Source organism: Ascaphus truei, chromosome 1 (assembly GCF_040206685.1).
Source record: "Ascaphus truei isolate aAscTru1 chromosome 1, aAscTru1.hap1, whole genome shotgun sequence".
NCBI lineage: Eukaryota > Metazoa > Chordata > Amphibia > Anura > Ascaphidae > Ascaphus > Ascaphus truei.
In genome coordinates this window covers 247,618,491-247,643,900 of record NC_134483.1, presented here as the reverse complement: position 1 = coordinate 247,643,900, position 25,410 = coordinate 247,618,491, and the positions used below count along the sequence as shown (strand labels likewise).

Below are 25,410 nucleotides of genomic sequence, written 5' to 3'. Positions count from 1 at the left end.
CATTCCTCTAATGCGTTTTCTAAATAAAACAGGTAGATAATATGTATTCTATATCTTCTGCATTCTTTTATTTTTAACTTATCTCTATATTATCTTTTTTCTTTGCTGATGTTCGCAGCACTGTGCATAGAATTATGCAAACACTATGAGTCCCTGCCATTACAAAGCAGTGCTACTCCATCTTCTGGTGCCGGAAGACACCTTAAGGTATCTTTTAGTGCCTGAGGGTGTCCTGTGGTAGAGCAACGTTTAGTAAATATGGCCCCTAGTCTTAAGGCAGCAAACTCATTGCTTCTAATAAAAGAAAATAGATGCCAGCAATCTAAGTACAGGAAATTATTATCACAGAAAGCATGGAAAAAAAGCTTTCAACACAAAAAAATAAAACGTTTTGTTAAAATAATTTTACATGTACTGTACCTGAAAAACATAGCTTTGTGTCTGTTTTTACTAAGGATGGGGACTTTTGTGTTTTGATTTTGGACGTGCTTTTGGTTCTAATAAATTATATGTTTTGATTTTGGTTCTCGTTATGCCAAAACCTTATTTGTTTGGTTTGGATTTTGACATTTTATCAATTTTATCAAAATAAGCAGGAAAACTGCATAATAAAGCATGAAAAATTACTAAAATTGTTATTAAATCAGCAAACCAATTGAGAAGCTAAAATAATACAGTTGAAAAATAAAATAAAAATTTTATATATATATATATATTGAGAAATGCCTAGAGATAGACCTGATATTTTTAGTTCTAATTTTTGTTTGTTTGGGTTCAACAAATCTTAAGGGCTTTGGTTTTGTTTTCATTTTTAGAATGTAAAGTCCCTGTTTCACCCACCTCCAGTTTTTACATGTATTGCTTTCTCCTTTATTTAAGGATAAGATAGAAAGAGGAACGCAACATTAGATCAACTACTGTATGTGGCTCCTGGGTGACACTGAGCTCAGCTAATTTTCCACCTTTGCTCCCTGTGATTGTAAATCTGAGAAGGTTTTTTTTTACATAAGCAAATGCCTCTTCCTAACACAATCACATGTAGGTACACCAGTTCAATCTTTTTCTTTTATTTCTGTATTTCATTCCCCTGCATTAAGGAAGCCAATTTAAACAGCAAATGCAAATATTTTCCATCTCTCATTCACACAGCTTTGTGCTCACGGGGCAGTCTCTTTATTGTATATGTGTGTGCTTGCAAGAGATTTACTGCCTTGTGGCATGCCACATGTCTTAAAAATTACAGTGCCCATTTTCTGCTGAAATAATTTCTACGAAGAGTAGCTCCTATTACAGCCAGAAACGCAGGGACGTCATGATTTATTATTATTTATGGTCCCAGGGCCTTGTTTATGCACGACGGGTTAGGTGTGCGGGATAGCAATGCCATTATGCAAATGACATTGAATGTCCTTTCTGAGCCTAAATAATTTTTGTGTTGGACGATTAAACCTCATCTGTTATTGATATGGGCTGCATTCGGGCTATTAAAGAGTCCCAACAGTACTTACTCCCAGTAATGGGAAAATTGAGAGGAAGAGCCTAAACAATTGCCTCAAGTGTGCTGTGATTGTCTGGTAGGACTTGAACATAATAAACCCCTTGAATGGAAATTGTGTTTACTACTTAGGGATAAATAAAGAGGGAAGAAAATGCAATAAATTACACTTTGTGATTTGAATAGGCACACCAGAGCATTTGCGTTCTTTTCAATTTATTTATATATTTTATTTATTTTTTAGGTAAATAACAAGTAGCCAGGAATGATTCCCATACAGTGCATAATGCATTGGACAAGCGAGTGAGAAGGGGGTGGGGGCGGATAGGTGAAGAGGAACACGAACCAATATTCTCAGTGAACAAGGGAGCTAATGTCACCACTTTTCCTTTCTCTCTCTCTCTCTCTTTTTGACACAGCTGTGCAGTCACATTTTGATCAGTGTTGATAGCTTATGAATTCCAAAATTGACAAAATTTACAGAAAAATGAGGATAATCCATCTTCCTTAGCAGCCTGTCAGGAGCTGGCTATACTTCATAATCCTCAATTACAGATGCTATTTTCAGACATTTACATGCAGATATTAAACGCAAATGAAAATGAGAAACAAAGAGAGAATGGAAATCCAGCTATTTATATGTATAAATGGTAGAAGGAGAAATAAAAATAAAAGGTATGTTGGATATATTCTGATTGAGACTTGAATAGGGGGTCTCTTGAAATTATTTTCTAAATAACTCTAGTAGTAGATATCAGACTGGTGAGGCCTGGAGTTTGTATATAAGTGAACGTGTAAAGGTTCAGCATAGTTTTCAAGTGTTCTTTTCTCAATTTAAAAAAAAAAATGAGAGTTCCAGTTCATATACAGAGGACGGATACACAATATAAATTGGCTGCACAATATAGTAATGATGAGTATCTTAATGTCCTACCAACCTCATTTTGTCTAAAACAATATGCCTTAATGTATCCAATGAAATTATTAGATTCGTATTCACTCAATTGAAAAACTAATTAACAAGTGTTGTTGACTTTTACTTGAAAAACCATCATCCATAGACACTAGTTATCACACTAGAGAATCATCGATTTTCCTGGCCTACCCTGTTCATTTTGCATGGCATCCACACTCAACAAGCAGTAACCAACAACAGTTTCCAACTTGGCAATCTTTCTACATAGTACGCTACCCTGTCAATGTATCAATGCAGAACAGGTGCAATGCGGGAGCAAACAATTTGCAATAGATGATTCCCAAAGAAAAGAGATAAGAATTATATTTCTTTTAAAAATTTGTTTTGTTTTTGTCCCTGAATTGTACAAGTTTTTTGATACTTTGATTCCTATAACTCTCTTGGCGTTTGGGTTGAGATGGAAATAATTTTGAGTGACCACAAATAACGAGAACAGTACACTCATCAAAGCATATTGAAAACTGAAAATATATAGTAACATAATTTCTTCAGGTTTTCAATATTTCGGTACCTATAGGATGGACCTTTCTCAAAGCTAAACACAATCATACACCAAGTGAACCCCTACAGGAGACAATCCCTCCGAAGGGACATATGCTAACCCTGAAAACAAAACAAAAAAACAAAACAAAAAACAACGAACTAAGTGGCAAGGCAATATAAATAACCAGAAATATATTGATAAATGGGTAAAATGAACTTACAATACATTTTCTACTCTTCATAATGGATATTGGTCAGTGCTCACATTCTTCATGATTATTCACAACTCCAGAATCAATGGTGGTGAGGTAGCACCTCACTAGAAGTTGAAATACTTTGCACCTAATTGTGCACACTTCAATAATCTTTATTTTCGTACATGAATTTGAGATTCTCAGTGGAAAATATTTGATGCAAATATGACTTGCCTCTGTGTTTTCTCTCCCAGTAGTCTTTACGGGAAAGAAACTTGAGATAGTTGGAACTCAGATTCAGTGATGCTTTATATTGAATCCTGTAAACAAAAATTATTGAGTTGAAAGTGGGAGATCTAAGTGTGTACTGCTACCTTCACATAAGAGATAGGCTAGCTTAACATTTTAATGTGAATGTGTTTGGATTTAGGAGAATCTATAAATGCTTTGCTCACTTTAGAGGAAATATTTTAGTTATTTTATGATGTCTACACAACAAATACAAGTTTGATAAAAGACAGTTTTTTTTATTTTCATCATTACATTATCGGATTTCATAGAATTGAAAATGAAGGCCTGGATTAACTAAACTCAGCTAGGCCTCTTAACGTGAAACTCTGTATTCACTGAAGAACATAACATAGCATTTTGGTGTTAGTGTTCAGACGAGAGACAGTGGCCTAGAGTAATCAGACTCAATTATAACAGAGTTAATATCATACCCAGTAAAAAAAAAACTGATTATTATTACCGCAATTTGATGACCTAAGTCATCAAGATAGTGGTAATAATTTAGTGGATACAATATTTAAAAATTAGTCATGATGTGGTAATTAACGTGACCACTAATAACGCATGGATTACCGCATGCCTAATATTTAAACCATATAGTTCTGTAATATCAATTATTACACAACCCTATGGTAGAAATTACATGAACCCCTTTAATGTCTGTGGTTACCAAGGTATACCACAGGTATCAAAGGGGTTAATACACCCAAAAATACACTACCTACTCCCTTGGCTACCTTAGTGGCTAGTAAAGCATTGCCATACAATGCTTTAGAAACTATTAGGCAGACAAGGAGTTAAACACTACTACCACACAATCAGGTAACCTAACCACCCTCCCTGGGACAACTACCTCCAACTCCCACCACTACAATAAATTAACCTCCCCCTCTTCAGAAATAAATTTGGTTACTTACCGCATCTGGGATGAAGGTCCTCCTGAGCTTCAGGGCTGTAGCCCCCTGGAAATAATCCAAAAAACAGAAAAAAAGATATAAAAAATTATCCTTGGCCCAATGTAGGCTCATACTGAGAGGGCCAAGGTAGCCACAGTGGCAATCAATGGGTTTATGTTTAAAATATATTTTTAAATAATGTTTTATGTTGTATGTTTGCATTTTTACTGGCCAAAATACCTTTTTGCCACATTTGACAAATAGGATTATTGGAGATTACTTAAGAGGGGTGAGCGGGTAGGCTTGTTGTGTGATAACGGTAGGGGGTGGGTGTTGGATTTAGTTGCCCCAGGGAAGGGGGATTGAATGGCAATGCTTTACTAGCCGCTAAGGTAGCCAAGGGTGATATGTAGTCTAGTTTAAGGTTACTATTAACCGCTTTATAGCCACTAATGTTTAGCTAGTCATGGAAACCCATAACTAGCTGACCCCTTGGCTACTAAGGGCTTCCTATTTAGTTAAATGTGTTTTAGTTAAGATTTTATCATCTATTCCATGTTGGTTTAGGTTATCTTGCCTATGTATGTATTGCCCAATATATTGGCCATAATATACATAGGCAAGATAGGGCTAGCGTCAGACAAATTCCAGCCTGGAGTAGATGATAAAAGCGTGCAGTATTTTTGGCATTAGGCCGCTTCCGATTAATATCAGTGTTGATGATTGACATAAAAATGATTATATTTGCAGTATTTAGTGATGGTTTTTTTTTTGCAGCTCCCGATATTTTTGTCAGACACAGTAAAAATGCATTATTTTGAATGGTACAACTTTGATGACTTGCACCAAAAAATAACAAATTTTTCTTTTTGCCAAAATTACCGCATTTGTTTGTGTATCGGAGCTGGATGACTCTAGGCCACAGAGAGAGAAAGTTGATGATTTCTTACCCTGTTCCTTAGTGGTGAAAGGTCAATGTTCACCAGTTTTACAAACTGGTGAGAACGTTTTATATACGTTTTTATATATTGCTACATGTGTAACAAGATAAACTTACTTGCAGGGCGCTAGGAAGACAATAAAAGTTTAGGCTCGGTTTCTAAAGGCCAGTTTGGACCAAGAATGACAGCAAACAATATAGCTGATTAGCACTGAGAAGATCATAGTCAGAATGCAGGGTAGAGTAGAAAATAAGAGCGCTATGTCCCCAACAAGGATAATGACAGATTACATGAGGTCCGTTAAGGAAATTTTACTGACCAGGCAGAGGAGAGACCTTACTAAAGGAGGAACAAACCAATATACTCATAATTAGACTAAACAATAGCAAAAAAACACAAGCAGCCCTTGCAGATGCAAACTTACGGAGTCTTTTTTTATTTTAGATTAGACATTTGACTTTTTGTAATTGAGCATATTTAGCTTTTGCTTAAGACATATTGATATCTGACTGTGCATAGTGTCTAAGAGTGAAACAAGTTTTGGAAACCTGAGGCAAATGGATAGACTCGTGGGTGTTCTTTTCTTATACAATTTAAAACAATGTTTAATTCAATTAAATTAATTTGAGATTGACAGTCATTTTTTTTGATGCCGTGTTATCTGGCACTCTCTTTTGGCACTCAGGTTTCTATCTCATAGACTTTTAATTGAGATTGTCTACTGTCCCAAACACTGAAATCTCCCCATTTTTCAGTATTTGTTAGGAAGCCATCTTAATCTTTTGTTTATCCGCCGTTGCTGAACGACCAGATGTGGACTAGATCCACAAAGCTCGGATAAATCAGGACTCATTACGTCATATTACCTAAAACAAAAACGGATGTTATTTTCCCTGAGTTAACACAGTATCCTCAAAGCTAATTATATGCAAAAATATTGGGCGACCTACATCTTTACATAGGCTTAACATCCCATAATTGTAACATAGCATTGCATTATCCGTGATAAGAAAGAGAGAATAGGCAATAATGACAGGAAATACTGCTGGTATTTAAATGATACCTAACTGTGGCATTACACCCATGCAGACACTGTAAAAGCTTTATTTTAATATCTGGATAGGAGTAACGCTATATTTTGATTTAAGTTAAAAAACATAACGTTAAATATCATTTGCATGTTATTATCACTAACATTCTGTATAGTAAAACCTAAACTGTTTAAGTGAGATAACATGGCTTAATGTTATGCTTTTTGAAGATACACATTTAGTCTTAATGTGAAATCAGGTTAGATTATCACCATGCTAAAGGACAACAGAGGATTGTGGATCTTGGCCTTCAAGTCTAGAAACAGCTTGAGAACACAACATGGATTTTATCTTAATATGTTTTTTGTGTATCAATTAAAATAATTTTTAATGCTGACAAAGCTTGGCAAAATAAGGGGAGCTAAATGGAGGTACATTATTGCACTGTTAATATATTACAATCATGGATAGCCATAGTGATGAGACAATATTGACCTTAATTGTGCTTGTTTATTTTAATTAGAATATTTTGATTAGTGGACCGTACTATGAATAATACCCCATTTAAGGGATCATGCAAAATGTTTGGTCAAACTATTGTTAACAGTATCAGCCATGAGATTGTACGGATTTTTGCTTTTAGTTGTTCATCCAAAATTTCATCAACAACTCCGTTTTGTTTTGACTTATTTTTGCATATTTATTGCTGTAAAGTCTAGGACTATGTCTAATCTCGCAAACATTAATTGAGTCATTGTTTGATGATGGAAAGATTAGTTCTCACTATGAAGAGAATTTAAAGTTCTTGACATATTTGTAAAAATTCAACGGATTGTATTATAAAATATATTTTCATTTACTAGAGATGTGCAAATGTCTCCAACAGTGGTTAGCAAATGCTTTAGAAAATGTTCCTACAATTTTCTGCTGACAATGAACAAAATGTAGCCAGAATATTGTGAGTGGGGCTAGCTCCGCAGAGAGAGAGAGCAAATTAGTTTATTTTGCAGGTATCTGTGGTGTGTTCACTGGTAGTTCTCACTCTGTCTCTCTCTCTCTCTCTCTTTTTCTCTCATAGTGTAATGTTGTCTTGCTATTTTTGGCGATGTGCTCAGAACTTTTCTTGAATAAAAATGGCCTAATTTTGCAAACTTGGACAAAAATGTCACACCTCTACTCCTTTCTATTAAGGATAATTTAACTTATATGTCATTTAACATCTAAATTCTCCAAATAACCCACTGTAATTGTTTTATTCGAAAAGGAGAAAAAAAAGGAAATAAATAAACTAAATAATTGTTGTTTCAGCTAACAGATAGTTGGGAGAATTTCCATTATATGTAGTATAAACAAATAGGCGATATATGCAAGATAGTGTGTAATGAAATTGTACACCGGTTTCTCTTCTCTGTTAGCATATTCTGTTTGTGGTTGGTAGTAACACAATTTTGAATGCACTGATGCTGGTAAACAAGACTGATAGATAATCTTCCAGTGTCACAGTGACACTTTTATTACGATTCTAGTTACTGTACTGAAGGGAAAATCCTGATTTTGGATTAATCAATTTTTAAGCAGACAGAGATTTCTATAACTAATGTGTTGGCAGAATGGTGTGATCGTGGGACATGTATCGTTACATCGGCTTAGTGGTGTCTGGCAATAATACTACTTGCCAAGGGAATACAAAAACATGTCCAACTCTTTCAGTGCTGGAAGGGCCTTACACAAGCAATATATTTCAGGGACATTGAGCATGGAAGGTATTAATACAGTGTTTGCCAACATTTATTTATAAAATGTTTTGCCAGGAAGAAATACATTGAGAGTTACATCTTGTTTTCAAGTATATCCTGGGCACAGAGTTATGATGACAATACATGGTTACATTGAATGAACAGGGTCATACATTATATTTAAAGACATTGTTTATTTCTTTATAAAATGTTTTACCAGGAAGTAATACATTGAGAGTTACATCTCGTTTTCAAGTATGTCCTGGGCATAGTTAATATGACAAATAATACATGGATACAAATACAGTTACATAAGTGAACAGAATATACATTATATACAAGACATAGCATGCACAGTTTGAGATAATATATATTATAAGCGTATGTAACCGTTACAGACCAGATTAAATGTAAGACAGCTTTAGTTTTGAAAGAACTTAAACTGGTGGTGGCTGTGAGGGTCTCTGGTAGATTGTTCCTGTTTTGGGGTACACGGTAAGAGAAGGAGGAGCGGTCGGATACTTTGCTGAACCTTGGGACCATGAACAGTCTTTTGGAGTCAGATCTCAGATGATAAGTGCTGCATGTGGTAGGGGTGAGGAGCTTGTTCAGATAGATGGGTAGCTTGCCCAGAAATATTTGAAGGCAAGACAGGAAAGATGAACTTTGCGCCTAGACTTAAGTGATGACCAATCTAGTTCTTTGAGCATTTCGCAGTGATGTGTGTTGTAGTTGCATTGGAGAACAAAACGGCATATTGAATTGTAGACGGTGTCAAGTTTGCTAAGGTGGGTTTGTGGTGCCGAGCCGTATACTATGTCCCCATAGTCGATAATTGGCATTAGCATCTGCTGTGCAATACGCTTTCAGACCAGCAGACTTAGGGAGGATTTGTTCCTGTAAAGTACACCTCGTTTGGCATAGGTTTTGGATGTCAGGGTATCAATGTGCATCCTAAATCTTAAATGGGAGTCAAACCATATGCCCAAGTATTTAAAACTAGTAACAGGAGTTAGGGTGATTTTAGCGTTGGTTCTGATCTGGAGCTCAGCCATTGGAAGCTTTAGAAATTCAGCCCTGGTCCCTAATATCATTGTTACAGTCTTGTCAGTGTTTAAAAAACAGTTTGTTTTGGAAATCCAATTTTCAAGTCTCAAAATTTTCAGATTGAAGTATGTGTTCAAGGTCGGAGAGGCTATGGCTGTGTGCATATAAGATTACATGAACAGTTAAAGATAATATATGTCATGGGTGTATGACAAAGTTACAGACCAGATTAAAATGTGAGAGCTTTTATTTTGAAATAATTTAAACTGTTGGCAGCTTTGAGGGTCTCAGGTAGATTATTTCAGATGTGAGGTGCACGGTACGAGGGGAAGCAGTTGGATTCTTTGTTGAACCTTGGGACTGTGAACAGTCTTTTGGAGTCAGATCTCAGGTGATACGTGCTGCATGTGGCAGTGGTGAGGAGTTTGTTCAGTCAGACAGGTAGGTTGGCCAGAAAGTATTTGAAGGCAAGACAGGAAAAATGAAATTTGTGCTTAGACTCAAGTGATGGCCAGTCTAGTTCTTTGAGTATTTTGCAGTGATGTGTGTTGTAGTTACAGTGTAGGTAAAGTGGCATATTGTGTTGCAGAGGGTGTCTAGTTTGCTACGGTGAGTTTGGGGGGCTGTATCATACATTATGTTCCCATAGTCTATAATTGGTATTAGCATCTGCTGTGTGATGCGCATTTTGACCAGCTGGCGAAGGGAGGATTTGTTCCAATACAGTACACATTGCGGATCGGGTAGACAGATTGTTGGGGGGGGGGGGGCTGGGATTGACCCGGCGGTCTTGGTACATGTTGGCACCAATGACACAGTTAGAGAAAGATGGAGGGTCCTAAAAAATGATTACAGGGATCTAGGCCAAAAGCTTAAGGCAAGGACCTCCAAGGTAGTATTTTCTGAAACACTACCAGTGCCAAGCGCTACCGCAGGGAGACAGTCAGAGATCAGGGAGGTTAATGCATGGCTAAGAAAGTGGTGCAGGAAGGAGGGGTTTGGGTTTTTAGAGCACTGGGACTCCTTTTCTGAGAGGTGCCATCTATATTCTAGGGACGGATTGCACCTCAATGAAGAGGGATCTTCTGTGCTAGGGGGGAGAATGCTAAAAAGGTTGGAGGAGATTTTAAACTAGGATGGAGGGGGGAGGGGAATGAAACAGATAATGAACTAAATAGAATAGATGAGGATACAAGGTGGTATGGAGGTAGAATGGGGGCAAGTGCAAGTATGACAAGCAGTGAGACACCCATAGTAAATACAGATAATACTAGAAAACTTCTAAAGACTAAACCAGGTGGGAGCAGAAAGTAAGGAGCAGATAAGATAATAGTACAGGCTGAAAAAAAACTTAAATGTATGCTTGCAAACGCAAGAAGCCTGACAGATAAAATGGGGGAGCTTGAATTAATAGCTGCAAGGGAGCAGTATGATATCATAGGCATTACTGATACATGGTGGGATGAAACTCATGACTGGACAGTTAATTTAGACTGTTATTCTCTTTTTCGGAAGGATCGAAAAAATAGAAGGGGAGGTAGAGTATGTTTCTATGTTTAACCGGATCTAAAAGCTATTATAAGGGATGATGTCTATGAAGTGAATGATGAAAATGTAGAGACTTTGTGGATAGAAATTAGCAGTGGAGATAAAAGTATAAAGAAAATGTTTGTGGGAATATGCCCAAAACCACCAAATATCTTTGAGATTGAGGAAGCTAAAATACTTTTACAAATGGAGAAGGCATCAAAACTGGGTCATGTTTGCATAATGGGGGATTTTAATTATCCAGACATAGACTGGGGCAATGAAATTAGCGTTACAACAAAAGGAAACAGGTTTTTGGGGGTGCTTAAAGACAATTATAAGACCCAAATTATTGAGGAACCAACTAGGAGAGGGGCAGTTCTGGATTTGGTCATATCAAACAATGTAGAAGTAATAACAAATATTCAAGTCCTGGAACATTTGGGTAACAGTGATCATAACATGGTCTATTTTAAATAAATGATCAAATAATAGATTACTTGGGTTCAACAAAGACCATTAACTTTAGAAAGGCAGATTTTAATAAACTGAGGTCTAATCTAGTAGTAATAGAATGGGATGATGTTTTTGCAGGGGAAAATGTAGAAGATAAATGGGCAGTCTTTAAAACATTGTTAGAAAAGCACACTTATCAGTGTATACCCTTGAGTAATAAGTATAAAAGAAATAAATCAAAACCAATGTGGCAAAATAAACAGGTAGGGGAGGAAATGGACAAGAAGAGGAAGGCGTTTAGATTCTTTAAGTCAGAAGGGACAGAGATATCATATCCGAATTATAAGGAATGTAACAAAAATTGCAAAAGGGCAATCAAATTAGCAAAAATGGATAATGAAAAAAGGATTGCAATAGAAAGTAAGGTCAACCCTAAAAAGTTCTTTAAGTACCTTAATAACAAAAAAATGAGAAAAGAAAATATAGGACCCTTTCAGTGTGAGATGGGCAGGCAGATTATTGGAGATAAGGAAAAAGCAGAGGTATTAAACAAATTCTTTGCCTCTGTGTTTACCAGGGAAGAATCAAGTTCAATAGTAGTGCCGCAGGAGGAAGCCACAACCTCCATATTAATGAACAATTGGTTAACTGAGGAAGAAGTTCATAAACGACTTGAAAAAATTAAAGTAAATAAGGCACCTGGCCCCGATGGCATACATCCAAGAGTTCTCAAGGAGTTAAGCTCAGTAATAGCAAAACCATTATATTTAATACTCAAGGACTCCATTTCCACAGGCTCAGTACCACAAGATTGGCGTAAAGCAGATGTGGTGCCTATATTTAAAAAGGGAGCTAGATCACAACCGGGAAATTACAGACCTGTAAGTCTGACTTAAATTGTAGGGAAACTACTTGAAGGTTTAATACGGGATAATACTCAGGAATACCTAATGGAAAACAAAATTATTAGTAATAGTCAGCATGGATTTATGAAGGATAGATCTTGCAAAACTAACCTTATTTGTTTCTTTGAGGAGGTAAGTAGGAATTTAGACCAGGGTAATGCAGTTGATGTGGTCTACTTAGATTTTGGAAAGGCTTTTGATACGGTTTCACACAAGAGGTTGGTGTACAAAATAAAGAAAATTGGACTCAGTAAAAATATATGCACTTGGATTGAAAATTGGTTAAAGGACAGACAATAGAGGGTTGTCATAAATGGAACTTTTTCAGGTTGGGCTAAAATCGTGAGTGGAGTACCTCAGGGATCGGTACTAGGACCCCTGCTTTTTAACTTGTTAATTAATGATCTTGCGGTTGGGATCGAGAGCAAAGTCTCCATTTTTGCTGATGATACTAAATTGTGTAAGGTAATAGAATCAGAGCAGGATGTAATTTCTCTTCAGAAGGACTTGGAGAGACTGGAAACGTGGGCAGGTAAATGGCAGATGAGGTTTAATACAGATAAATGTGAGGTTATGCTTTTGGGATGCAAGAATAAAAAGGCGACTTACAAATTAAATGGAGATATATTGGGGGAATCCTTGATGGAGAAGGATTTAGGAGTTCTTGTAGACAGCAGGCTTAGCAATAGTGCCCAATGTCATGCAGTAGCTGCAAAGGCAAACAAGATCTTATCTTGCATTAACCGGGCAATGGATGGAAGGGAAGTAAACATAATTATGCCCCTTTACAAAGCATTAGTAAGACCACACCTTGAATATGGAGTACAATTTTGGGCACCAATCCTAAGAAAAGACATTATGGAACTAGAGAGAGTGCAGAGAAGAGCCACGAAATGAATAAAGGGGATGGACATTCTAACTTATGAGGAGAGGCTAGCTAAAATAGATTTATTTACATTAGAAAAGAGGCGTATAAGAGGGGATATGATAACTATATACAAATATATTCGGGGACAATACATGGAGCTTTCAAAAGAACTATTCCAAAACCTAAAGCCATCGCTCTTACAGAAACATGGCTAACCCCTAAAACCCCTGATGCACATATTGCCATCCAGGGATACTCCATTTCTAGGAGAGATAGGTCAAAGAGAGGAGGAGGGGTGTTATTTTATATTGCAGACACCTTACAGTTTACACTGTTAAATTGCTCCCCAAGCCCACCCTCTTTTGAAATCCTAGTTGGCAGAATATGCCTCCCCTTTTCTAAGCCCATCTTGCTTACTGGCATCTACCGCCCCCCTAAACCCCCTCTACAATCTCTGACTGATATCACCCAGTTTCGTGGCTCCATTTCCTCTCTGAATGAGAAGAGTGAGCTGCTAGTTCTTGGGGATTTTAACTTCAATTGGCTTGACCCTAAAAACCACAAAATCCACACACAAATTAAATCGCTTAACCTATCGCAACTCATTTTCCAACCCACAAGAACAAACCTGAAATCGCACAACCATTTCTTGCTTGACTGGATTCTCTCCTCAAATCTCAGCAGAATCCAATCCTCTGGCATCCTTCCTGACATTTTCAGTGACCATGCAATAGTGTACTGTGTAAGGAAAATTAAACCGCCCCAATCAAGCCCTAAAGTTCTCCTCACTAGAACATTTAGAAACTTTAACCCACAACAGTTTCTGGCTGACCTTACCAACTGCCCATGGCACAGAATCGATTTAATTCCCGACCCTGATTCTGAGCTCGAATATTTCCAATCCGAGTTCTTAAAACTCTGCGATACCCATTGCTCCACTACGCAAAATAAGGGTACGGGAGGCCCACCTTCCATGGGTTACAACTGACCTTATAGCACTCTACCAGTTCAGGGATGCCTTGTGGAAAAGCCACAAAGTAACTGGCACTACCAAGGATCTCAATCACTACAGATGCCTACAGAACATGTGCACATGGCAAACAAGGCATGCAAAAGCACAATATTACTCTGACAATCTCCTCCAGAATACACCAAACCCAGCTAACTTCTGGAAGTTATCAACAACATATTCCAGCCTTCTAACCATCAACAGCCAAGTAATATTACTAAAGGGGATATTACTCTGACAAATCCCACCGACATTGCAAATGCATTCAATGACTACTTTGTGGGGTGTGCTACTAACTTATTAACGAAACGCAACCCAAATCACAAACCTGAATCTCATCTTGGGAGTACCCATATAGCCCCACCCCCTCCCAACACTGCCCACATTTTTCAATTTGGCCCAGTATCTGAAGAGGAGATTACACAAGCGCTCCTCAAATTACAACTAAGCAGCCAATGGGGACCTGACTTACTACAATCTAGGTTCTTAAGACTTGGTGCCCCAGCCATTGCCAAACCAATTGCTTCCATAGTCAACTCTATCCTGTCTGCAGGCCATATCCCTAAGACCTGGAAAACTGCTAGAGTTGTCCCAATCTTCAAAAGTGGGGACAAAAACACTGTCTCAAACTACAGACCAATCTCCCTTCTTCCAATCCTATCCAAAGTCATGGTAAAATAACTAAGCGATTACTATACCAAGACAAATTTCCCTAGCCAATTCCAATCTGGCCTTCGCCCCAAAGACTCTACCGTAACCACCCTGCTAAAAGTTTGCAATGTAATCCAGTGTGGAATGGAACGTGGTCAACTCACTGGTGCAATATTCCTAGATTTTGCAAAGGCTTTTGATACTGTTGATCATGCTATCCTGCTTAACAAACTCCAGAGCTCTGGAATAGGGAAGCATGCTTTAAAGTGGTTTCAGTCCTACCTATCAGGTAGATCCCAACATGTGTCCATCTCAGGCTCTAACTCCAACCCCCTGGATATCACCTGTGGTGTCCCGCAAGGCTCTGTTCTGGGGCCCCTACTCTTCTCATTGTTCATTAATGATCTTCCCACAGCTTGTAAGGAAGCTCCAATACACATGTATGCAGATGACACAATCTTATATGCACACAGCCATAGCCTCTCCGACCTTGAACACGTACTTCAGTCTGACTTTTTGCGACTCGAAAACTGGATTTCCCAAAACAAACTGTTTTTAAACACTGACAAGACTGTAACAATGGTATTTGGGACCAAGACTAAATTTTTAAAGCTTCCAGCGACTGAGCTCCAGATTAGAACCAACACTAACACCACCCTAACTCCTGTTACTAGTTTTAAATACCTGGGCATGTGGTTGGACTCCCACTTAACATTCAGAATGCACATTGATACCCTGACAACCAAGACCTATGCCAAACTAGGGGTACTTTACAGGAACAAATCCTCCCTAAGTCTCCTGGTCAGAAAGCGTATCGCACAGCAGATGTTAATGCCAATTATTGACTATGGAGACATAGTATATGGCTCGGCACCTCAAACCCACCTTAGCAAACTTGACACCCTCTACAATTCAATTTGTCGTTTTGTTCTCCAATGCAACTATAACACACATCACTGCGAAATGCTCAAAGAACTAGATTGGTCATCACTTAAGTCTAGGCGCAAAGTTCACCTTTCCTGTCTTGCCTTCAAATTCTTCTCCTCACCCCTACCACATGCAGCACCTATCATCTGAGATCAGACTCCAAAAGACTGTTCATGGTCCCAAGGCTCAACAAAGTATCCGGCCGCTCCTCCTTCTCTTACCGTGCACCCCAAAACTGGAACAACCTACCAGAGACTCTCACATCCACCACCACTTTAAGTTATTTCAAATCTAAGGCTGTCAAACATTTTTATCTGGTCTGTAACTGTTTCATACGCCTATAATATTTATTATCTTTAAGTGTGCATGCAATGTTTTGTTTATAGTGTATACCCTGTTTATTTATGTAACTATTTGTAACCATGTATTATTTGTCTTAACTCTGTGCCCAGGACATACTTGAAAACGAGAGGTAACTCTCAATGTATTACTTCCTGGTAAAATATTTTAGAAATAAATAAATAATAATAAAATTCATCCCACGGGCAGTACAAAGGACTCGGGGCCATCCCTTGAGGTTGGAGGAAAGGAAATTTTACCAGCAACAAAGGAAAGGTTTCTTTACAGTAAGGGCAGTTAAAATGTGGAATTCATTACCCATGGAGACTGTGATGGCAGATACAATAGATTTGTTCAAAAAAGGTTGGACATCTTTTTAGATGGGAAAGGTATACAGGGATATACCAAATAAGTATACATGGGAAGGATGTTGATCCAGGGATTAATCCGATTGCCAATTCTTGGAGTCAGGAAGGAATTAATTTTTCCCCTTAATGGGGTTTTTTATTTGCCTTCCTCTGGATCAATAAGTAAGTATATATATAGGATAAAGTATCTGTTGTCTAAATTTAGCATAGGTTGAGCTTGATGGACCTACGTCTTTTTTCAACCTCATCTACTATGTAACTATGTAACTATGTAACTATGTAGTACACCTAGTTTGACATAGGTTTTAGATGTCATGGTATCAATGTGCAACCCAAATGTTAAATGGGTGTTAAACCATATGCCCAAATATTTGAAACTAGTAACGGGGGCTAGGATGGTATTAGCGTTGGTTCTGATCTGTAGCTCTGTCATTGGTAGCTTTAGAAATTTAGCCTTGGTCCCAAATACCATTGTTACAGTCTTAGCTGCTCCGGGAGACTACAAAATAGGAGGGGGGGAGGTGGATGGACAGGAGGGACATACTGTACACACTGGGAAATAAAAAGGCAGCAAAGAGCATAGAGTGACAAAAAAAAAAAAAGAGAGAGAGAGATTGCTTGAACGAATAACCCAATTAATATATTCTAGTTATTGTTTTAAATTGAACTTTTAGAGTACCAATACCCAAATCTTGTTTTATCCACTGAATAAAGAATGAGGGTCCAAAAGAGTAACTTTTTTTGGGAGGGGGACAGAGGGGAGGAGTAGCGCCTGATAAGCTGGCACGTGAAATAGGCAGGTAAAAAAAGACTGGGAAGACTGGGAGCCATTGCATTAAAGGAATATTGCAGAGTTCAGGAGTGAATGGGCAATAATAATTGTAGTCAGAAAATGGCAAAAATATATTTTTTTACATTTCAATGTAAAAACAGCAACAGATTTTTCAGAAAAAAAATATTTTTCTGGTCCTGTATTTTGCTAATGGTTGCCATCATGTGTACATGCAAAGCAGGGTCCTAGGTTTCTTCCTAACTTAATATACTATTGGTATTGATACTTCTTTAAATGGGAACAAAACATAATTAATAGCATGGTATACTCTGTAGTGAATACAATGTTATTTAATGAGCGCATTGTCCTTCGGTTGATGCCACTCTTTAGGGAATTGACCCATTATGTTTACATTTTCCCTCCTGCTAGAGTAGTGATATTACATTTCAAATACTGTTACAAAAATGTGCCTCTTCTTTACATATCACTGTTAATATGTCAATTTGTCAATTTTACTCAAAGCAGTTATGAGTTTTCAAAACCTTATAGATTTCTTCTTATAAGTGATGCCTAACTGTGACCAAATTTAGTAATGACATAACATGTTAAATCCCTGTATGAATGTTAAAGAACTTTAATGGATAGGTGATTTAATGATAACACCTCATTTGCATATCATTTACATGTCAATATAGCTTACGGCTGTTATAGATTAATGATTTGCTCTGTGCAGGAGAAACATGGTTTAATGTTATTTTATTGTCCTTTGAAGAATATTATTTTTAAATAAACATGGCTTTAGGAAATTTGAACTACATGAATCTTTCTCCTGAGCTTTATTCCATTCTACTGTTAATACAGGGAAATGCCGTCAGGAGCGATACTACATAAGGCAGATGAGTTTAATTTAGAATTTCAGGGAATACTTGAAATGTTTTCATATACTGCAAAGGGATAGCATAAACAGTTCACTGTCAGTCATTTTGTGGGGCTGCCAAAGAGGATAGGGCCACCAACAGGGGGGGACAGAAGAGTCAGGTGTCCCGGGCCCGGAGGCTGCAAGTTGGGCCCGAAATCTGGCCAGGCCTAGCTGCTGGTCGCGGCCGGGCCCTGGTTCTCCATCATCTGCCTGCAGGCCTCTCCATCACTGTGTCCTGAGTTTCCACCTCTGGTGCGCGATGGCACTCTCTGATGTCAGCACGCTGGAAGTAAGATGGCTTAGGGTGCACCACCGGCATGAGAGGGAGGCCCGGCGCGCGCTGACAGCGGAATCACGTGGGACAGTGAGGGAGAGGCCTGCAGGCAGCTGATGGAAAGCCGGGGCCTGGCCACAACCGACAGCCGGGCCTGGCCAGAGGTCAGGGCCCACCGCTGCCTCCGATACATAGATAAAAAAAATAGACTTACCTTGGGATGGTCTCAGGCCGGGTTTGGAGGCAGCGGGGAGCCCGGCCAGTGCTGCAATTTGGGCCTGACCTCTGGCCAGGCCGGGCTGCCAGTTGTGGCCGGGCCCGCCGCTGCCTCTGAGCCCCGCCTGAGACCATCCCAAGGTAAGTCTTGAGGTAAGTCTTTTTTGTATATATGTATTGGGGAGCGCGGGGGGGGGTTAATATATATTGGGCGGAGCAGAGGGATTTTAATATGTATTGGGTTGAGTGGGGGGATTTTAATGTGTTGGGGTGGTTTTTTTTTTAATATGTATTGGGAGGAGGGAGGATTTTAGTATGTTTGGGGGGGTGGGGGGATTTTAATTTCTATTGGGTTGAGTGGGGGGATTTTAATATGTATTGGGGGAGGGGGGATTTTAATATGTATTGGGGGCGGGGAAGTTTAATATGTATTGGTGGGGAGCGGGGGTCTTTTTAATATGTATTGGGGTGGGGGTCTTATTAATATGTATTTTGCGGGGGGGATTGTGTGAGAGGGGAGATTGATGGAAGGAGCGGGCGAGTGAGAGGAGAGAGGGGGTGACGGAGGGAGGGAGTAAGGGGGAGACGCAGGGGAGAGAAATACATGTGAGGTGTGAAATGAGGGGGGAGATCATGATACCGCTGACACGAGGGGGGAGGGGCACCCGGGAAGTTCTGGGCCCTGAGAAATCTGTCAGCTGCCCTGAACGAGTATGTCAGACCCATAAAGGAACTGATAAATTGGATTATTGTTTTGCTTTTCTTGAGCAATATTTAATTTCTATTCACTATTAGTGACTGGTAGAGTTCAGCAAAGGTATACAATGTCATTTTGTTTCAGAAATATGAATTTTGCTGTACTGTGTACATAGATGCATAAGCGATAGTTATTTAGTTTATGCTTCGAGAAGATGTCATCAGTTCTGCTAGGGATATTACTTTCACCAATATGTTCTTAGTTGAATAAATAAATACAAATAAATCCCTTTGATAGTTTATAAATAGATCTTCATGTTTTTTTACTTCTTAAAACAAGTTTAACATCCGGTAACTAGGTCATAGACAACATGCGCATTTCAACACAATGTATTTTTCAGTAATTAAACGTACACACTCTTATAAGGTACTGGGCAGAACTTTATGCCCCTGGTTAACCAAATCAAATATAGCAGTTAATGTATTATTTATAATTATTACAGCATGAGATGTAACAGTGGATCACTGGTATTGGTACGGTCACCTAAATACCTTTTTTCTCATAACTCAATTTCTATTGGATATCAGTACGGTTCTTTAATGTGCTTAAGAAAAATGCATCACATGTGGAATACGTTTCACATTAGCCCTGAACCAGCACAACTTTTGCTTTCATGTATAATTGTAATACAAGTGTATTTGGGCCCGTACAGTATTTACTAAAAGGCACTAAGCTCTGGCAAATCTTAAGGCTCATAAACAGTGTGGTGGGGTTTTCAATCTCTCTCCCTCTCCTCCTGTCCCTTTTCTGGCACTCTCCATTGTATGTGATTTCCTTATTATACGCGCACGTCCTAAATCCATCGACACGAAAATAGCACCCTAAATACAGTTGCAACCTTGCTAGTCTCTGGTTAGTTTTCATTGTCACGACTCAACCAATAAACAGTCATAAAAAAAAGGGGGTTGTGTGTGTCGAGCACGTGCCTTTTAAGTGAAAGTTCATAGCCTTTTGTCACTGTTTTGTCACGGAAATTGTATTTGTGATGGTGATGTTTTTAATTAAAAATCAAAACATAATTTTAGTGCCAAAACGCAAAGAGGTTTGACTTACAACGCATGTTTTAGCTATTTGCACGTCTATATTTATAGTAACTGTGAATTCCTCGTGTGTGTGTCAAAGTGTGTGTCACTGTGTGTGCATGTCAGTCAGTGTGTGTGTGTGTGCATGTCAGTCAGTGTGTGTGTGCGCACGTCATTCAGTGTGCGCGCACGTCAGTCAATGTGTGTGGGCACGCGTCAGTCAGTCTGTGTGCGCGCACACGTCAGTCAGTTTGTGTACACATTGAGTGATATGCTCGCACACACACTGACTGAGGCGTGCGCACACACACACACACTGACTGACGCATGCATCAGTCAATGTGTGTGCGCGCGTCAGTCAGTGTGTGTGCGCGTGTGAGCACACATCAGTCAGTGTGTTTGCGGGGCGGCAACGTCAGTCAGTGTGTGTGTGTGTCAGTGTTTGTGTCTTACAAGTGTGGCGCTCAGCATGTCCTGCAGGCTCTCCTAGCGCTCCCCTCCTTCCACCCTCCCCTCTCCCCTCTGAGGACACAGCGCTCAGTGATCTCACCCCCCCTCCCCTCCTACCTCAGAGCACGGCGCACTCTGTGCTCTCTCCCCTCCCTCTGGCGGTTCTTTGGGGACATGACGCTCGGCGCTCTCCCCCCTCCCTCCGTTGGTGCTGCAGCAGTGCTGTGGGGACATCGCTCTCTCTCCCCCCCCCCCGGCGGTGCTGCGGGCACACGGCGTCAGCGCTCTCCCCCCCTCCCTCCGGCAGTGGTGCCGCGGCAACACGGCATGATTTCCCTCCCTCCTCGTTACCTGACACAAACTTTCAGAGTCCCCAGCCCGGAGCAGCCCCCACTCCCCTGTCTCCTCCCCCCCGGCAGAGCTGCGGGGACACAGCGCCCAGATCTCGCAGCCCCCATCCGAAGAGGAGGAGATCTCGAGTGAACCGGGGCACAGAAGATTTTGTCAGGTGTGTGTGTGTTCGTGTTCCTCCCCATCTCCGGTGACTGGTGGAAGCTGGCAACACTGACCTCACTGATGGCCTCTTCTGCCAGCAGTGACGTTTCTTCCTGCACTGTAGTTCCGTCACCATCAAGGCGATTTACTGCCAGGGAAATTTTCATGTGGTTGGTGCCGCTATAGAAGTTTCACTTCAAAAAGAAATGTTCAACCTTACCCTTATAACTCTAGTACCCATATTTGTCCTGGAGCGGAGCAGATTCTTTGTAAGTTACCATTTAGCAGACCAACATTAGAGTTTTTCATACATGTAGGTTAAATGATAGTGTACAGAGCTTTGAGATCTCATAAGGTTCTTCTTCAAGTGTACTGTTGCAGCGTAGTTACAAGGAAACATATATATCCAAAAGTGATTTATGTCAATATTGTTTTATTCAAAACATATATATTTTTTATTTCTGTAGACAACCGAATATTCAGCAATGGCATCACTATCAAGTGGTTTGGAGGAAATGAAATCCAGCCTAACAAGTCCATCTTCGGCGGAAATAGGAGGAAGTGTTCCTGGACCACAATCATACCCTATTGTGACAGGTAGGCAAGGATTCTACTTTTCCAATAAAATGAATATTGTGTGCTCCAACTGAACTTGTAGGTATTGCTATAAATGGGATAGAAGAGATCTGCTACAACACTGTTTTTTCCCCTTGACCCAACAAATATTTATATATAATTATTGTTGAATACAACAGGAACATCAGAATTTTATTTTGCTTAAAAACACATCTCACCGTATTCATTAAAAAGTTCTCACAAGGCCAAACGGTGTAAAAATTATTTTTTTAGGTAGCAGTTTTCTTTGTTCTTATCAAGTATTTGTGCAAAATGCACATTTAATACATAAATGAACCATTACAGTAGGTTAGCCCATTGTTATATAAGAAGAGAGGGAGCTACATTTCATACAGAGTTTCTCTGTCTCTTATGTGTTCTTTGCGAGACACAACAGGCAAATAATTGTGAACGTTGAGGATTTTGAAACATTTTCTTTGCAGCGAATGTCCAGTATTCACCAGTTTTACACATCTCCAGAATTGGATACATGGAGCATCTTCCTTGCAGAGACTTAGTGGTCAAAGAAATAAATTAGAAGAGTGCTGATGTCTCAAACAAATAAATAAATATTTTAAAATATAGATATCAGGGGAAAAAAATCGCTATAAGATATAAATTATATGAATTAATAGTTCAGCTGGCGCTCTTACCTACATATGATTTGTATATAAAATCCAAATAACCTCAAAAATAGAAGTATTGACAAATAAATTCAATACATATGTGAACCCCGTTATAGCGCGACCCGTTATAACGCAAAATCGGTTATAACGCGGTTTTCCCGTGGCTCCCGTTTAAAAAAAAAACATTTTTTTGCACACTGCACACTCACTGCACACTCACTGCACACGCACTGCACACACTCTCACTGCCCACACTCTCACTGCACACACTCTCACTGCACACTGATCACAGCACACTGCACACACTCCCAGCACACACTCTCACTGCACACACTCACTGCACACACTCTCACTGCACACACTCTCACTGCACACACTCTCACTGCACACACTCACTGCACACACACTCACTGCACACACACTCACTGCACACACACTCACTGCACACACTCTCACTGCACACACTCTCACTGCACCACTGCACACACTCACTGCACACACCCTCACTGCACACACTCTCACTGCACCACTGCACACACTCACTGCACACACTCTCACTGCACACACTCTCACTGCACACACTCTCACTGCACACTGCACACACACTCACTGCACACACACTCACTGCACACACACTCACTGCACACACTCTCACTGCACACACTCTCACTGCACACACTCTCACTGCACACACTCTCACTGCACACACTCTCACTGCACACACTCACTGCACACGCTATCACTGCACACACACTCACTGCACACACACTCACTGCACACACTGCACACTCCACACACTCCCAGCACACTGCTCACAGCACACACTCTCACTGCACACTCTCACAGCACACTCTCACAGCACACTCTCACAGCACACAGCTCACACAGCACTCACAGCACACTCTCACAGCACACAGCACACTCTCACAGCACACTCTCACAGCACTCAGCTCCCACAGCACACAGCACTCACAGCACACTCTCACAGCACACAGCACACACACTCACTGCACACACACTCACTGCACACACACTCACTGCACACACTCTCACTGCATATATATATATATGATCCAATATACATAAAATCTTGGAGTCCAATTCAGTCTCTATATGGGTATGCAGCTTCTTAGAACCGGATCCAACCCTCAGGTCCGGAAGAAACTTTAGAAACAAAAAAAGAAAGAAAAAAAGCGCAACACCCATAGTGTAGTATAGTCAGTTTAAGTGAAAGAAATACGGTTAGAAACACTTACATAGGTAAGTTTTTATAAGGCACGTAAAAATACGTTCGTTTTTATATACACCATACAAACAGCAATTATGGGAACTAAATTTAATATAAGTTTTCATTGGTGGTAACGGAATAATCACCCCTATATATGGGATCACTAGCAACCTTGCAGCTATAGCGCCCCTGACGAAGAGGAGAAGCTCCTCGAAACGCGTAGGGCTGTATCTGCTAAGATTGCCTATGAGTTTGGACATTACTGGGAGCCCACGGAGAGCACAGAGATCCTGCTTGTCTGACTGAGAAGGGGAGTGAGTGTCGGCTGAAGCCCAACCCCAGATTGACGACCCATACGCTGACGTCACGAGCCGTGAGTCACGTGGCGCGGAAGCGGGATCACGCCGGCGATCGAGAGCAGGAGGACAGAGAACGACAGGGAACACCCTGCAGGCAAACAGGAGGACTGCGTTTATTTTTACGTGCCTTATAACAACTTACCTATGTAAGTGTTTCTAACCGTATTTCTTTCATTAAACTGACTATACTACACTATGGGTTTTGCGCTTTTTTTCTTTCTTTTTTAGAGACTTAGTAGGCAATGTCTGTAAAACATTGGTTCTCAAACCTGTCCTCGAAGACCACTGTCCACATGAGAATTTAGGAATCACCAATGCATGTGTACACAGGGGAATACACATAATGTGCATATAAATAATATGTAGGATAGTTTGCCTCAGAAACACAAAGTTGCTCAGGCCCCTGAAGAGAGGCTTGAAATTAAAGAATGCATATAAGGCAACTATTTAGGTTTAAAAGTTGGTGATCAAGTAAGATCTAAGACAGCGTTTCTCAGTTTCTACCCCAGGGAGCCCCAACTAGATTTTTGAGAAAAAATAAATGAATTAGGGCATGCACATAATTTCCATATGAATGAAACTATGGGGGGTTATTCCCAAATCACAGGCTGGATGATGTTACCTGGGTAAAAATACAATACCCACTATTCTAAAGTTTTACTGGAAATTGGGAGATGGGGCACTTTAGGGTCGTATATCAGTCACCTCACTGCAAAACAATTAATTGCTATGCAACAAAAATACTCTACCAGATTTATCAAAGAAGAAATCCCCATGATTTCCTGTTGAAATTCCTTTCTATGATAAACATGGGATGATAGGGGGACCCCTGCTGCAGCCACAATGGTATAGTGTGATGGTGAACGGTGCTTAGGGTGTAGTACAGTAGTGAACAGGGAGAAAAAGAACCCTCTATAGCACTCGGGTTCACGCTCTGATGATGAGTGGGTGATTTAAAACATAATCTTTATTAGTGACATATATAAAATAGTAGATGTTGGAACAACGTACTGGAGGTAGGTTGATCCTGGATATTAGTAGCCGTGTTGGCTCCGGATCAGTTAGTAGCTAATATACCAGATATAACTATATTGGAACACTGGTAACAGAACAGCACAGAGATCCTGATGTGGACCTGTGTGATGGGGGTGTGCTGCTGGGTGTGCTAAAATAGGTACTGAATAGACATATCACATTGTAGCAGGGTATGCGTGAGTCCTTGAACAAGGTGGTAGGTGTGATATGTATATGCTGATAGACACTGGGAACATATATATAGTGGTTATCAGTGGTCGTATGTGCTGTCAGCTATGTTGCCACTCTGTATATTGGTGTGTATCTAGCTAAGTGTCAGAGTGACCTGAGGTAACCTTGAATGCTGTACTGCAGGGGTAAGTGTCCTGCATTAACCTCTAGGGCTGTATGTAGCAGGTAGATAGTGTAAGCAGAAGGTAAGTATTAGTAGTCTTTAACAGGAGGGCACTATAGCTAGAAGGTATGTGGTCATATCCTAGATCAGAGGGTGAGCTGGAAGTAA

General features: G+C 39.9%; 1 protein-coding gene across 3 annotated transcripts in view; it reads left to right on the top strand.

The window, feature by feature from the left end:
• PAX5 (paired box 5) overlaps positions 1-25,410 on the top strand; it is a 268,060-nt gene that overhangs the window by 121,681 nt on the left and 120,969 nt on the right. For all 3 annotated transcript variants that reach the window (XM_075602572.1, XM_075602563.1, XM_075602582.1), the window contains one exon: positions 21,513-21,642. In XM_075602572.1, coding sequence (XP_075458687.1) covers positions 21,513-21,642 — 130 coding nt within the window. The remainder of the gene's footprint in view (positions 1-21,512; positions 21,643-25,410) is intronic.